This window comes from Pseudophryne corroboree, chromosome 4, assembly GCF_028390025.1.
Source record: "Pseudophryne corroboree isolate aPseCor3 chromosome 4, aPseCor3.hap2, whole genome shotgun sequence".
NCBI classification, from domain to species: domain Eukaryota; kingdom Metazoa; phylum Chordata; class Amphibia; order Anura; family Myobatrachidae; genus Pseudophryne; species Pseudophryne corroboree.
The window spans coordinates 506,695,035-506,709,763 of NC_086447.1; the positions used below are offsets into that span (position 1 = coordinate 506,695,035).

The 14,729-nt window shown below is 46.4% G+C and overlaps 1 protein-coding gene across 5 annotated transcripts in view; it reads right to left on the bottom strand.

The window, feature by feature from the left end:
- Nucleotides 1–14,729, bottom strand: part of ZUP1 (zinc finger containing ubiquitin peptidase 1) — a 211,880-nt gene that overhangs the window by 75,519 nt on the left and 121,632 nt on the right. For all 5 annotated transcript variants that reach the window (XM_063917196.1, XM_063917197.1, XM_063917193.1 and 2 more), the window contains exon 4: nucleotides 9,042–9,151. In XM_063917196.1, coding sequence (XP_063773266.1) covers nucleotides 9,042–9,151 — 110 coding nt within the window. The remainder of the gene's footprint in view (nucleotides 1–9,041; nucleotides 9,152–14,729) is intronic.

The window sequence follows — 14,729 nt, forward strand, 5'->3', positions numbered from 1 at the left end:
TTGCAGGGACCAATTACATTATAAAATTGGATTCCTACTCTGTTTCTGGGTCCTATCACAATTGAAGCTTTTGAGCTCCCCATGTGACATCAGACCATGCCACATGTTCCAGTCAGTCAGTACGGATAATGCTTATAAATATATTGCCTCGATCTCACATAGCCAACAAGTTCAGTGCGTGGGACAGAGAGGGAGGTAAAGACAGGCAGCAGTTGGGTTAGTGCTGGGGGCAAGTGGCAGCTTAGGCAGTGCCGGGGGGCAGGAAGCAATTGTGGTAGAGCTAGGAGTTGAGGCAGGGAGCAGTTGGGACAGGAAGGGGGTAGAGGGAGGCTAAGGGCAGGCAGTGCTGGTGATATGGAAGCGTAAATTGCAGGCAGTAGTTTTGGCAGAGCTGTGGACAGGTAGCAGTTGGGGCAGAGGGATAAAAGCTCGCAGCAGTTGGGGTAAGGGTAGATAGCAACTGGAACAGTACTGGGGACAAGGGGGGGGGTTAGTGGCAGGGAGTACTGGGGTATAGGGAGTGAGTACGGGTAGGTAGGTAGCTGCTGGGATTGTATTGGGGGCAAGAAGGGGGTAAGGGAAAGGCAGTACTAAGGTATAGGGAGGGGGAATGCTAGCTGCTGGGGCAGTACTGTCTGGGCAAGAGGCAGGCACTATTGGGGTACAGGAAGCGAGTAAGAGCAGATAGCTGCTGGGGCAGTACTGTCTGGGCAAGAGGCAGGCACTATTGGGGTATAGGAAGCGAGTAAGAGCAGATATCAGATAGCTGCTGGGGCAGTACTGTCTGGGTAAGAGGCAGGCACTATTGGGGTATAGGAAGCGAGTAAGAGCAGATATCAGATAGCTGCTGGGGCAGTACTGTCTGGGTAAGAGGCAGGCACTATTGGGGTATAGGAAGCGAGTAAGAGCAGATAGCTGCTGGGGCAGTACTGGGGGCAAGAAGGGGGTTAGGGGCATGCAGTACTGGGAGTAGAGAGAAGGTAAGAGTAGATAGCTGCTGGTGCAACACTGGTGGAAATGAAGGGGTTACGAGCTGGCTACACGGGTGTAGTAGACTTCAGTTCTATCTTCTTGCTGGAAGCTCTGACTAGGGGGGTCATTCCGAGTTGTTAGCTCGTTATTTTTTTGTCGCAACGGAGCGAATAGTCGCTAATGCGCATGTGCAATGTCCGCAGTGCGACTGCGCCAAGTAAATTTGCTATGCAGTTAGGAATTTTACTCACGGCATTACGAGGTTTTTTCTTCGTTCTGGTGATCGTAATGTGATTGACAGGAAGTGGGTGTTTCTGGGCGGAAACAGGCCGTTTTATGGGAGTGTGTGAAAAAACGCTACCGTTTCTGGGAAAAACGCGGGAGTGGGTGGAGAAACGGAGGAGTGTCTGGGCTAGAGATGAGCGGGTTCGGTTCCTCGGAATCCGAACCCCCCCGAACTTCAGCCTTTTTACACGGGTCCGAGGCAGACTCGGATCTTCCTGCCTTGCTCGGCTAACCCGAGCGCGCCCGAACGTCATCATCCCGCTGTCGGATTCTCGCGAGGCTCGTATTCTATCGCGAGACTCGGATTCTATATAAGGAGCCGCGCGTCGCCGCCATTTTCACACGTGCATTGAGATTGATAGGGAGAGGACGTGGCTGGCGTCCTCTCCGTTAGAATAGATAGAGACACTTGAGTTGATTACTTAGTAATTTTGGGGAGCATTAGGAGTACTCAGAGTGCAGAGTTTTGCTGATAGTTAGTTACTAGTGACTGACCACCACCAGTTTTATTTATTATTTAATATAATCCGTTCTCTGCCTGAAAAAAAACGATACACAGTCACATACCATATCTGTGCTCAGCCTCAGTGTGCTGCATGATAATATCATCTATGTATATCTGACTGTGCTGAGTGCTCACACAGCTGAATTGTGGGGGAGACTGGGGTGCAGTTATAGCAGGAGTACAGTGCACACTTTTGCTGCCAGTGTGACTGACCAGTGACCACCAGCATATTGTCTGCCTGAAAAAGTTAAACACTCCTGTGGTGTTTTTTTTTTTTATTCTATAAACGCATTCTGCTGACAGTGTCCAGCAGGTCTGTCATTCATTATATTATATAAATATTTACCTGCAGTAGTGTTATATATTTTTTGTTCATCTTTATCATCTCTATATTAGCAGACGCAGTAAGGTAGTCCACGGCTGTGGCTACCTCTGTGTCGTCAGTGCTCGTCCATAATTGTATACCTACCTGTGGTGGGGTTTTTTTTTCTATCTTCTTCATACTAGTAGTTTAGGAGTCTGCTGACAGTGTCCAGCAGGTCCGTCATTATATTATATATACCTGCAGTAGTGATATATATATATTTTTTAGATCATTATCATCTCTATACTAGCAGACGCAGTACGGTAGTCCACGGCTGTAGCTACCTCTGTGTCGTCAGTGCTTGTCCATAATTGTATACCTACCTGTGGTGGGTTTTTTTTTTCTATCTTCTTCATACTAGTAGTTTAGGAGCCTGCTGACAGTGTCCAGCAGGTCCGTCATTATATTATATATACCTGCAGTAGTGATATATATATATATATTTTTTATATCATTATCATCTCTATACTAGCAGACGCAGTACGGTAGTCCACGGCTGTAGCTACCTCTGTGTCGTCAGTGCTCGTCCATAATTGTATACCTACCTGTGGTGGGGTTTTTTTTTCTATCTTCTTCATACTAGTAGTTTAGGAGTCTGCTGACAGTGTCCAGCAGGTCCGTCATTATATTATATATACCTGCAGTAGTGATATATATATATTTTTTATATCATTATCATCTCTATACTAGCAGACGCAGTACGGTAGTCCACGGCTGTAGCTACCTCTGTGTCGTCAGTCACTCGTCATCCATAAGTATACTAGTATCCATCCATCTCCATTGTTTACCTGAGGTGCCTTTTAGTTGTGCCTATTAAAATATGGAGAACAAAAATGTTGAGGTTCCAAAAATAGGGAAAGATCAAGATCCACTTCCACCTCGTGCTGAAGCTGCTGCCACTAGTCATGGCCGAGACGGTGAAATTCCATCAACGTCGTCTGCCAAGGCCGATGCCCAATGTCATAGTACAGAGCATGTAAAATCCAAAACACAAAATATCAGTAAAAAAAGGACTCAAAAATCTAAAATAAAATCGTCGGAGGAGAAGCGTAAACTTGCCAATATGCCATTTACCACACGGAGTGGCAAGGAACGGCTGAGGCCCTGGCCTATGTTCATGGCTAGTGGTTCAGCTTCACATGAGGATGGAAGCACTCAGCCTCTCGCTAGAAAAATGAAAAGACAAGCTGGCAAAAGCACAGCAAAGAACTGTGCGTTCTTCGAAATCACAAATCCACAAGGAGAGTCCAATTGTGTCGGTTGCGATGCCTGACCTTCCCAACACTGGATGTGAAGAGCATGCGCCTTCCACCATTTGCACGCCCCCTGCAAGTGCTGGAAGGAGCACCCGCAGTCCAGTTCCTGATAGTCAGATTGAAGATGTCAGTGTTGAAGTACACCAGGATGAGGAGGATATGGGTGTTGCTGGCGCTGGGGAGGAAATTGACAAGGAGGATTCTGATGGTGAGGTGGTTTGTTTAAGTCAGGCACCCGAGGAGACACCTGTTGTCCGTGGGAGGAATATGGCCATTGACATGCCTGGTGAAAATACCAAAAAAATCAGCTCTTCGGTGTGGAAGTATTTCAACAGAAGCCGTGTGTTGCCTTTGTCAAGCTGTAATAAGTAGGGGTAAGGACGTTAACCACCTCGGAATATCCTCCCTTATACGTCACCTGCAGCGCATTCATCATAAGTCAGTGACAAGTTCAAAAACTTTGGGCGACAGCGGAAGCAGTCCACTGACCAGTAAATCCCTTCCTCTTGTAACCAAGCTCACGCAAACCACCCCACCAACTCCCTCAGTGTCAATTTCCTCCTTCCCCAGGAATGCCAATAGTCCTGCAGGCCATGTCACTGGCAATTCTGACGAGTCCTCTCCTGCCTGGGATTCCTCCGATGCATCCTTGAGTGTAACGCCTACTGCTGCTGGCGCTGCTGTTGTTGCTGCTGGGAGTCGATGGTCATCCCAGAGGGGAAGTCGTAAGACCACTTTTACTACTTCCACCAAGCAATTGACTGTCCAACAGTCCTTTGCGAGGAAGATGAAATATCACAGCAGTCATCTTGCTGCAAAGCGGATAACTGAGGCCTTGGCATCCTGGGCGGTGAGAAACGTGGTTCCGGTATCCATCATTACTGCAGAGCCAACTATAGACTTGATTGAGGTACTGTGTCCCCGGTACCAAATACCATCTAGGTTCCATTTCTCTAGGCAGGCGATACCTAAAATGTACACAGACCTCAGAAAAAGACTCACCAATGTCCTAAAAAATGCAGTTGTACCCAATGTCCACTTAACCACGGACATGTGGACAAGTGGAGCAGGGCAGACTCAGGACTATATGACTGTGACAGCCCACTGGGTAGATGTATTGACTCCCGCCGCAAGAACAGCAGCGGCGGCACCAGTAGCAGCATCTCGCAAACGCCAACTCTTTCCTAGGCAGGCTACGCTTTGTATCACCGCTTTCCAGAATACGCACACAGCTAAAAACCTCTTACGGCAACTGAGGAAGATCATCGCAGAATGGCTTACCCCAATTGGACTCTCCTGTGGATTTGTGGCATCGGACAACGCCAGCAATATTGTGTGTGCATTAAATATGGGCAAATTCCAGCACGTCCCATGTTTTGCACATACCTTGAATTTGGTGGTGCAGAATTATTTAAAAAACGAGAGGGGCGTGCAAGAGATGCTGTCGGTGGCCAGAAGAATTGCGGGACACTTTCGGCGTACAGGCACCACGTACAGAAGACTGGAGCAACACCAAAAACGCCTGAACCTGCCCTGCCATCATCTGAAGCAAGAAGTGGTAACGAGGTGGAATTCAACCCTCTATATGCTTCAGAGGTTGGAGGAGCAGCAAAAGGCCATTCAAGCCTATACAATTGACCACGATATAGGAGGTGGAATGCACCTGTCTCAAGCGCAGTGGAGAATGATTTCAACGTTGTGCAAGGTTCTGCAACCTTTTGAACTTGCCACAGGTGAAGTCAGTTCAGACACTGCCAGCCTGAGTCAGGTCATTCCCCTCATCAGGCTTTTGCAGAAGAAGCTGGAGACATTGAAGGAGGAGCTAAAACTGAGCGATTCCGCTAGGCATGTGGGACTTGTGGATGGAGCCCTTAATTCGCTTAACAAGGATTCACGGGTGGTCAATCTGTTGAAATCAGAGCACTACATTTTGGCCACCGTGCTCGATCCTAGATTTAAAACCTACGTTGTATCTCTCTTTCCGGCAGACACAAGTCTGCAGGGGTTCACAGAACTGCTGGTGAGAAAATTGTCAAGTCAAGCGGAACGCGACCTGTCAACATCTCCTCCTTCACATTCTCCCGCAACTGGGGGTGCGAGGAAAAGGCTCAGAATTCCGAGCCCACCCGCTGGCGGTGATGCAGGGCAGTCTGGAGCGACTGCTGATGCTGACATCTGGTCCGGACTGAAGGACCTGACAACGATTACGGACATGTCGTCTACTGTCACTGCATATGATTCTCTCACCATTGAAAGAATGGTGGAGGATTATATGAGTGACCGCATCCAAGTAGGCATGTCAGACAGTCCGTACGTATACTGGCAGGAAAAAGAGGCAATTTGGAGGCCCTTGCACAAACTGGCTTTATTCTACCTAAGTTGCCCTCCCACAAGTGTGTACTCCGAAAGAGTGTTTAGTGCCGCCGCTCACCTTGTCAGCAATCGGCGTACGAGGTTACTTCCAGAAAATGTGGAGAAGATGATGTTCATTAAAATGAATTATAATCAATTCCTCCATGGAGACATTCACCAGCAGCAATTGCCTCCACAAAGTACACAGGGAGCTGTGATGGTGGATTCCAGTGGGGACGAATTGATAATCTGTGAGGAGGGGGATGTACACGGTGATGAATCGGAGGATGATGATGAGGTGGACATCTTGCCTCTGTAGAGCCAGTTTGTGCAAGGAGAGATTAATTGCTTCTTTTTTGGTGGGGGTCCAAACCAACCCGTCATTTCAGTCACAGTCGTGTGGCAGACCCTGTCACTGAAATGATGGGTTGGTTAAAGTGTGCATGTCCTGTTTATACAACATAAGGGTGGGTGGGAGGGCCCAAGGACAATTCCATCTTGCACCTCTTTTTTCTTTCATTTTTCTTTGCGTCATGTGCTGTTTGGGGAGTGTTTTTTGGAAGGGCCATCCTGCGTGACACTGCAGTGCCACTCCTAGATGGGCCAGGTGTTTGTGTCGGCCACTAGGGTCGCTTATCTTAGTCACACAGCTACCTCATTGCGCCTCTTTTTTTTCTTCTTTGCGTCATGTGCTGTTTGGGGAGTATTTTTTGGAAGGGCCATCCGGCCTGACACTGCAGTGCCACTCCTAGATGGGCCAGGTGTTTGTGTCGGCCACTAGGGTCGCTTAGCTTACTCACACAGCTACCTCATTGCACCTCTTTTTTTCTTTGCGTCATGTGCTGTTTGGGGAGTGTTTTTTTGGAAGGGCCATCCTGCGTGACACTGCAGTGCCACTCCTAGATGGGCCAGGTGTTTGTGTCGGCCACTTGGGTCGCTGAGCTTAGTCATCCAGCGACCTCGGTGCAAATTTTAGGACTAAAAATAATATTGTGAGGTGTTCAGAATAGACTGAAAATGAGTGGAAATTATGGTTATTGAGGTTAATAATACTTTGGGATCAAAATGACCCCCAAATTCTATGATTTAAGCTGTTTTTTAGGGTTTTTTGAAAAAAACACCCGAATCCAAAACACACCCGAATCCGACAAAAAAAATTTGGTGAGGTTTTGCCAAAACGCGTTCGAACCCAAAACACGGCCACGGAACCGAACCCAAAACCAAAACCCGAAAAATTTCCGGTGCACATCTCTAGTCTGGGCGAACGCTGGGTGTGTTTGTGACGTCAAACCAGGAACGACAAGCACTGAACTGATCGCAGATGCCGAGTAAGTCTGGAGCTACTCAGAAACTGCTAAGAAGTGTCTATTCGCAATTCTGCTAATCTTTCGTTCGCAATTTTAATATGCTAAGATTCACTCCCAGTAGGCGGCGGCTTAGCGTGTGCAAAGCTGCTAAAAGCAGCTTGCGAGCGAACAACTCGGAATGACCCCCCAGGTCACGAGTGCAACCTCATCTAGCACGTCCACTACTATGTGCTTCACAAAGGCATTGTTTGGGATACTGTTTTGTGAATCTAAGCTTGTGCTGCAGCCCTAGCTTGTCCCTTAACAGCTGGCTGTAGAGTTCCAGCTCCCTCCTAGCCCGAGCAGTGTCCACCTTCCCAGCCTCCTGCATGCGGAGAGCTGGCTAAAGGAGTCAGGGATAGAGCGCAGGCTGATGAAGGGCCCCAGCACCACTGACATGATGGGGGCAACAAAGCCGGGAGAGTCACAGTGTAGCTGGTGGAGGTGTGCAGAGACTGGGTTTAGAAAAGCCTTGAGAGAGTGGGAGCTAGATTCCAATTCAGAGCCGTGAATGGAGGATGTCTGATGCAGACTGCCGGGAGGGCAGGATTCAGATTGCAGAGCTGGGTGCTGGGCACTGGTGGCAAGGAGGGAGGGAGGGAGGCATCAAGCGGTGATAGGATGGGGGTAAACAACAGGCACTGGACTGGGAGACATAGGATTGCCATTGGCTGCAGCGCACACAGGTCAGTGAGTCACAGCGCATCGTGTAGGAACCATTATTTATTTATTTTTTATTTATTTGTTTTTTAAACAGTCACTCACTGCATGCAGGACATGACAAACACAATATAGTGAATTTGATCCCTGCTGAATGCAAGCACTGTATTTTAAAAATGAGATAATGGTATTTATAGGTATAAAACACAAATGTCTTAGTGCTCTCCTAGGCACTTACTTTCTGCCTAATAATGCACATAAATTAGTAATATTAAATTAAAAAAGAGCCAAGCTGTAGCATAAACATAGAAGCCTGTGTGTCTGGTAAGCAGGCCATGTGTGTACAGTACACTGTTTCAATTTCAGCATAGAACATTAATGATTAATTTAATAAAACAGTACAGTTGCAAACTGTGCTAAAGAAGAACAGAAAATACAGACTTCTGCAGACATAAGTCTAGTGCTACAAGACAGTTCAAAACTGAAAATGGATTAATTGCTATTGGTTACATTACATCTGTACCATGTCATTAAAAAGTATTTTTGCAGTAATTGTCATCATTTAGTTGTAAGGCGACACATTTTGCAGTGCCATGCAGAATACAAATGTATGAGTACAGATTAAGACCTACAGGACAAATACAAGCACAAGTCTCAATAGTACAATGACAAGCAGCACAGAATGAGTACAGAATCCATACATACAAGCTGAATACAACAGAATAACCCTTACTAAAATAAAAATGAAGCATAAAATATAAACTGGTAGTAGAAATGAGGGGGTAGAGATGGACATGAGAGGACCCAGCTCGTGAGAGCTTACAGTTGAGAAGGTAGAGGCACAATGGGAGGCAGTAGATTCAATGGGAGAATAGAAACCGTATTGGATACAGGTAGTAGAAAATATAATAAGCTGCAGCCTAAAAGGAGAGGTGAGAGTAAAGATGATGTGAAAGGTTGTAGGTTGGGGGAACAGTCTGCTTAAGTAAAGCACTAAGGCCAAAGGTAGGGAGCAATGCAAGTGAAGTCTTGCAGGTAGACTGACGATAAGAGGGGAGAAGAGGACTAATTCAGAGATGGAGCAAAGATGACCTGAATTTGCATTATGATACCTATATATGCATTGATGTGTACTGGTCTGTACGTTGCTGTGCTCTGCATTGCTTTGAATTTTAAGTTTTATGCACTCTATATTTTAGTATGTTTGCACTGTATCTTTATTTGTACTTAGAAGTCACTGCGGACCCCTTGTAATGCCCTATGAATAAAGAGAATAAGTAAAAGCATCATATAAAAAACACCTGTAATTTTCGGAACTCTTCCATCTCTTTTTTAGATTCATCTGCTCTTTGCCGCTTGTATTCCTCAGCCTGTAGTTGTCTTGCCAAGATTAGGTCATTGGAGATTTTAGCTGTGGAAAGACAAATTCCAAATGCATAAAGAAAACAGTGTGTAGGGGGAGGGGGTAGATTTGGTTTGCAGAAGCCGTCACATACACACTTGTGAGGAATTCATTTTGAGAGTTGGACTTGTATACGGACGATTACTTTGGTAGGAATTAGTGACATATCTTTCAAAAAGGTAGCTATTCTTAGCGAACAAATATACTTTGTTCTCATGAATAATAGTTTAAATCACAAAATGGATGCCTTCCCCATGTGTAGTTGACAATTTCACATTAAAGTGCAGCTTTATATCTTATCACTGTAACATTGAGAACAAAAATGAAATGCTTCACCAGTAGGAGCTTACACCAAGCCAGGTGCTGAAAACACAGCTGTAGGGAAATCGCCTGTAAAACCTGCACATAAAGCAATTATTGTCTGCTTTTTCACACAGTAACTGTATGCTACTTACTTTTTTTCCTTACACCATAAAAAATAATTTGCAAATTGTACTGAATAGGGTGCAAAAATAGGATTTTGGTACTTACCAGGTAAATCCTTTTCTTTGAATCCATAGGGGGCACTGGAGTACTCTTGGGATATGGACGGCTTCCACCGGAAGAAGGCACTGAATAAATTAATTTTTGAGACTACTCCTCCCCTCCATATCCTCGAGCACTTCAGTGTTTTTTACTGAGCCGAACAGGATCGATAGAGAGATTGACCAAAGGAGAATTACATATAATCTCACGGACAACAATAAAGTTGACACAAAACGTAACAGACAACTAAACAGTTGACACCATAACTGATTAACCCTTGTTAAATTTAAACCAGTCGTGAAAGTGTGTTACCATAAGAACCACTGAACTTCCTAAAACAGGTAAACTGCTCTGGGTGGGCGTCCAGTGCCCCCTATGGATTCAAAGAAAAGGATTTACCTGGTAAGTACCAAAATCCTATTTTCTTTATCATCCACTAGGGGTCACTGGAGTACTCTTGGGATGTACCAAAGTTTCCTCCGTGGTGGGAGAGCTGTTTGGCACTTGTAACACTAAACGGCCAAAGCTAGATGCTGATGCCGCGAAAGTATCAAACTTGTAAAAGCGCACAAACGTGTGCACTGAAGACCAAGTAGCCGCACGGCAAAGCTGTGTCGTAGAAGCCCCACGACTCGCTGCCCATGACGTTCCCACAGAACGTGTGGAATGAGCTGTTACTGAAGTAGGTGGCTGTAACCTAGCATAAAGGTAAGCCTGACGTATGGTCAGTTTGATCCATCTGGATAAGGTTTGCTTAGAGGCTGGCCAACCCCTCTTAGCCACATCATAGAGAACAAACAACGTATCCGTTTTACGCACAGTAGACGTTCGGGATACATAGATGCGCAATGCGCGAACCACATCCAACGTTCCAGAATCTCCTGTTAACACAGGAACTACTATTGGTTGATTGATGTGAAAAGAGGACACTACCTTTGGTAGAAAAGCGGGATTCGTCCGAAGTTCCGCTCTGTCATCATGAAAAACTAAATACGGTGACTTGCACGACAAGGCACCCAGATCTGAAACACGCCTAGCCGAAGCTAAGGCTAAAAGAAAAATCGTTTTCCAAGTGAGAAATTTAATATCCACTTGTCGTAAAGGTTCAAAGTAATCGGACTGTAAGAAATCTAAAACCAGATTCAAGTCCCATGGTGCTGTAGGTGGAATGAAAGGAGGCTGTATCCTCTTTACACCCTGTAAAAACGTATGTATTGACGGCAACGAGGCCAATTTCCTTTGAAAGAAAATTGACAACGCAGATACCTGCACCTTTAGTGTGGAAAGACGTAGTCCTCCATCTAACCCCATCTGTAAAAATAACAAAAGACGGGATAAATTAAAAGATGATGTCGGAAATTTCCGAGCTTCACACCAACTTATATAAGTACGCCAGATTCTGTAATAATGAGCTGCCGTAACCGGCTTCCTAGCTCGTACCATGGTTGGTATAACAGACTCAGGAATGCCCTCTCTTCTTAAGATGGCCTTTTCAACAGCCACCCCGTCAAACGCAGCCGCGCTAAATCGGGGTAAAGGAACGGACCCTGTTGTAACAGGTCCGGACGTAGTGGGAGTGGCCACGGATCGTCTGCGAGTAACCCGAGGAGATCCGAGAACCAAGCCCTCCGAGGCCAATGAGGCGCTATTAGTATGACTGTGACGGACCCTCTCTTGATCCGTTTTAGCAACAGCGGGAGCAGCGGAAACGGTGGAAACAGATACACAAGGCTGTACGGCCACGTGGCTGTGAGAGCATCCACCGCCACTGCCCCTGGATCTCTTGTTCTGGACACATATCGTGACACCTGATGATTGTGGCGGGATGCCATCAGATCCACCTGAGGGTACCCCCACTTCTGGATCAACATCTGAAATACTTCTGGATTTAATGCCCACTCTCCTGGATGAAAATCCCGACGACTGAGAAAATCTGCCTCCCAGTTGTCCACTCCCGGAATGAACACTGCCGACAATATCACCTGGTGATATTCGGCCCATCTGAGGATCCGAGCTACTTCCCGCATTGCCATGCGGCTTCTCGTTCCTCCTTGTTTGTTTATGTATGCGACTGCCGTCGCATTGTCTGACTGCACCTGAACAGTCTGAAAACGAAACATGTACACTGCTTGTCTTAGAGCATTGTAAATCGCCCTGAGTTCCAGAACATTTATGGATAGCGATCTTTCGTGATTTGCCCAGAGGCCCTGGAGCCGATGACTCTGAACTACAGCTCCCCAACCTCTGAGACTTGCGTCTGTTGTCAGAATTATCCAATTCACGACGCCGAATCGTCTCCCTGCAGATAGATTGTGTATTTTTAACCACCAGAGAAGAGACACCCTGACTTATGGCGACAATCTCACCCTGTGGTGCAACTGTAGATGTGATCCCGACCATTGCGCTAACACCTCCAGTTGAAACGGACGTGAGTGAAACCTTCCGAACTGAAGTGCTTCGAAAGCCGCCACCATTGTGCCTAAAAGGCGAATGCACAAATGTACTGAGACTGTGCGTGGCTTGAGCACTAATTGCACCAGATGACGAATGACCTGTACTTTCTGTTGTGGCAGGTAAACCTTTTGTTTTACTGTATCGAGAATCATCCCTAGGAATTGAAGTCGCTGACACGGAATTAGATGTGATTTCTTTAAACTGACTATCCAACCGTGCTGAACTAGTACATTGTACGTTAGCAAAGCATGCTGGAGAAGCAATTGTTGAGACGGAGCCTTTATGAGTAGATCGTCCAAATACGGAACAATTATTACCCCTAGGGACCTGAGATGAGCTATCATCACGGACATTACCTTGGTGAATACCCGAGGCGCTGATGAGAGGCCAAACGGGAGAGCCTGAAACTGGTAATGGTCTCGCCTTATCGCAAACCTTAAGAAACTCTGGTGAGGTGGCCAAATCGGAATGTGTAAGTACGCATCCTTGAGATCCAGTGCAATCATGAATTCCTGCGGCTCTAACCCTGCAATTATTGACCTGAGAGATTCCATCTTGAATCTGTGGTAAGTGACGTAATGATTGAGACCTTTTAGGTTCAATATTGGCCTGACTGAGCCATCTGGTTTTGGTACCAGAAACAGACTGGAATAATAACCCTGCCCCTGTTCCTGCACGGGGACCGGAATTACAACTGCAGCATTCAGCAGAGACTGAATGGCAACCTGCAGAACTGCTTTCTTGTCGTCCGCCACAGGCAGTCCTGTCGTGAAAAATCTTCCTGTCGGAAGATAATCGAACTCTATTTTGTAACCCTCTAATACTAACTTGCGGATCCACCCATCTGTGGACGTCTGCAGCCACGCCCCCTGAAAGCTCTGAAGGCGTGCTCCCACAATTGGAGATCCGAGATGGGCTGGGAGCCCGTCATGCCACTGGTTTGTTAGTGGTCTTAGTGTCTTGACGACGTGCATTGGATTGTCGAGCACTACGTCCCCGACCTCTTCTACCAGGCGTGACTGCTCCTGTGCCCTGCCCACGAAAGGGCTGAGTTCTAAAGGATTTGAACGCCGGACCAGAATATTTCCGTTTAGGTATAGTTGTAGGCGATGGAAGAAACACAGACTTTCCTCCAGTAGCCTCAGAAATCCATTTGTCCAATTCAGGACCGAAAAGCTTCTCGCCATCATAAGGCAATGCCTCTATACCTTTTTTAACCTCCGTCTCCGCCTGCCAAGAACGCAGCCAAAGTGCTCGTCGTACTATGACTAGCGATGAGGACAGGCGAGAAGTAAGCTGACAGACGTCAGTAGAAGCTGTACATAGATATTCAGCAGCTTCCCAGATTTGATCCGCGAGAAGTATAAGATGGTCATCTTGCAGAGCCGACTTGAGCTCTTTTATCCATACCATTAAAGCTTTAGTAACCCAAATGCCAACCAACCCAGGTCTCAGCAGCACTCCAGCTGCTGTATACGTGGACCTTAGCATAGCCTCTATTTTACGATCTGCAGGGTCTTTAAGCGTAGTAGCAGTTGGTACTGGTATGGTTAACTTCCTTGTAAGTTTGGATACGGATGAATCCACCAATGGTGGGTTCTCCCAAGTAGCTGTCATGGACTCTGGAAACGGGTAACTCGATTTAAATCTACGAGGAATAGAAAACCGTTTATCCGGATTTTTCCGTGATTCCAGTAACATTTTATTAAGAGATTCCGAAATAGGGAAACACATCGGAGATCTCTGTCGTTTAGTAAAAACTACCTCATCATTCGTCAGGGGCTCCTCAGTTTCCGTAAACTCCAGCGACTGACGTACTGCTCTGATGAGATTGTCAATACCTGGGCTGTCAAAATCGTCACTATCTGACTGTTGCCCTATTTCGCCCTCCTCATACTCCTGTTCAGTGAGGTCTAGTATCCCAGAGACTGGAGAATTATTAGGAAAAGGAAATTTATCTTTTCCACTCAAGGTGGGCCTCTGACCAGATTGAGACTCTGGTAACTCAAATGGTCTCATTTTAAACTCAGATCTTGCCGCCTCTCTTTCTTCACGAGAGGCGGCCAGCTCTGATTGTAAACCAACTAATACATCTGCAAGTAAAGCCCATGGAGGGTCCAGAGATGGTGGTTTTACTTCTGAAATCGTATTTATGGCTGTATTAACAACACATGCTGTACATGTGGTGGATCCATCAGGCAACACACTCTTACAGACATGACATGAAAAACGTTTCTTAGATTTTGCTGGTGTCTTACTCATTATAAAAGACAGACAATACAAACTACACACAGACAGACTGCACGACTCAGTAATAACACCAAAGTTCCTGGTATATATCAGGCAAGTGCAGTGCCTGCCAGCAATAAGAAAACTGACCCCAAAATTCCCCTAGTACCACTCTTAGCCGAGATGTAATAAAGGAAACCTGGAACAGACAGGAGAACATTAACATATTAAGCATGCCAAATACTGCCAATGTCTCCCCCCCCCCACTCCCACGACCTCCGTGTACAGCACCGGGTCGGGGCCTGTGGAAGTCTGCATAGGGCCGTGTGAGCGGCCTGTACCTGTAGGCCCAGGCAGCGGGAACTCCTCGGCTGCTGCG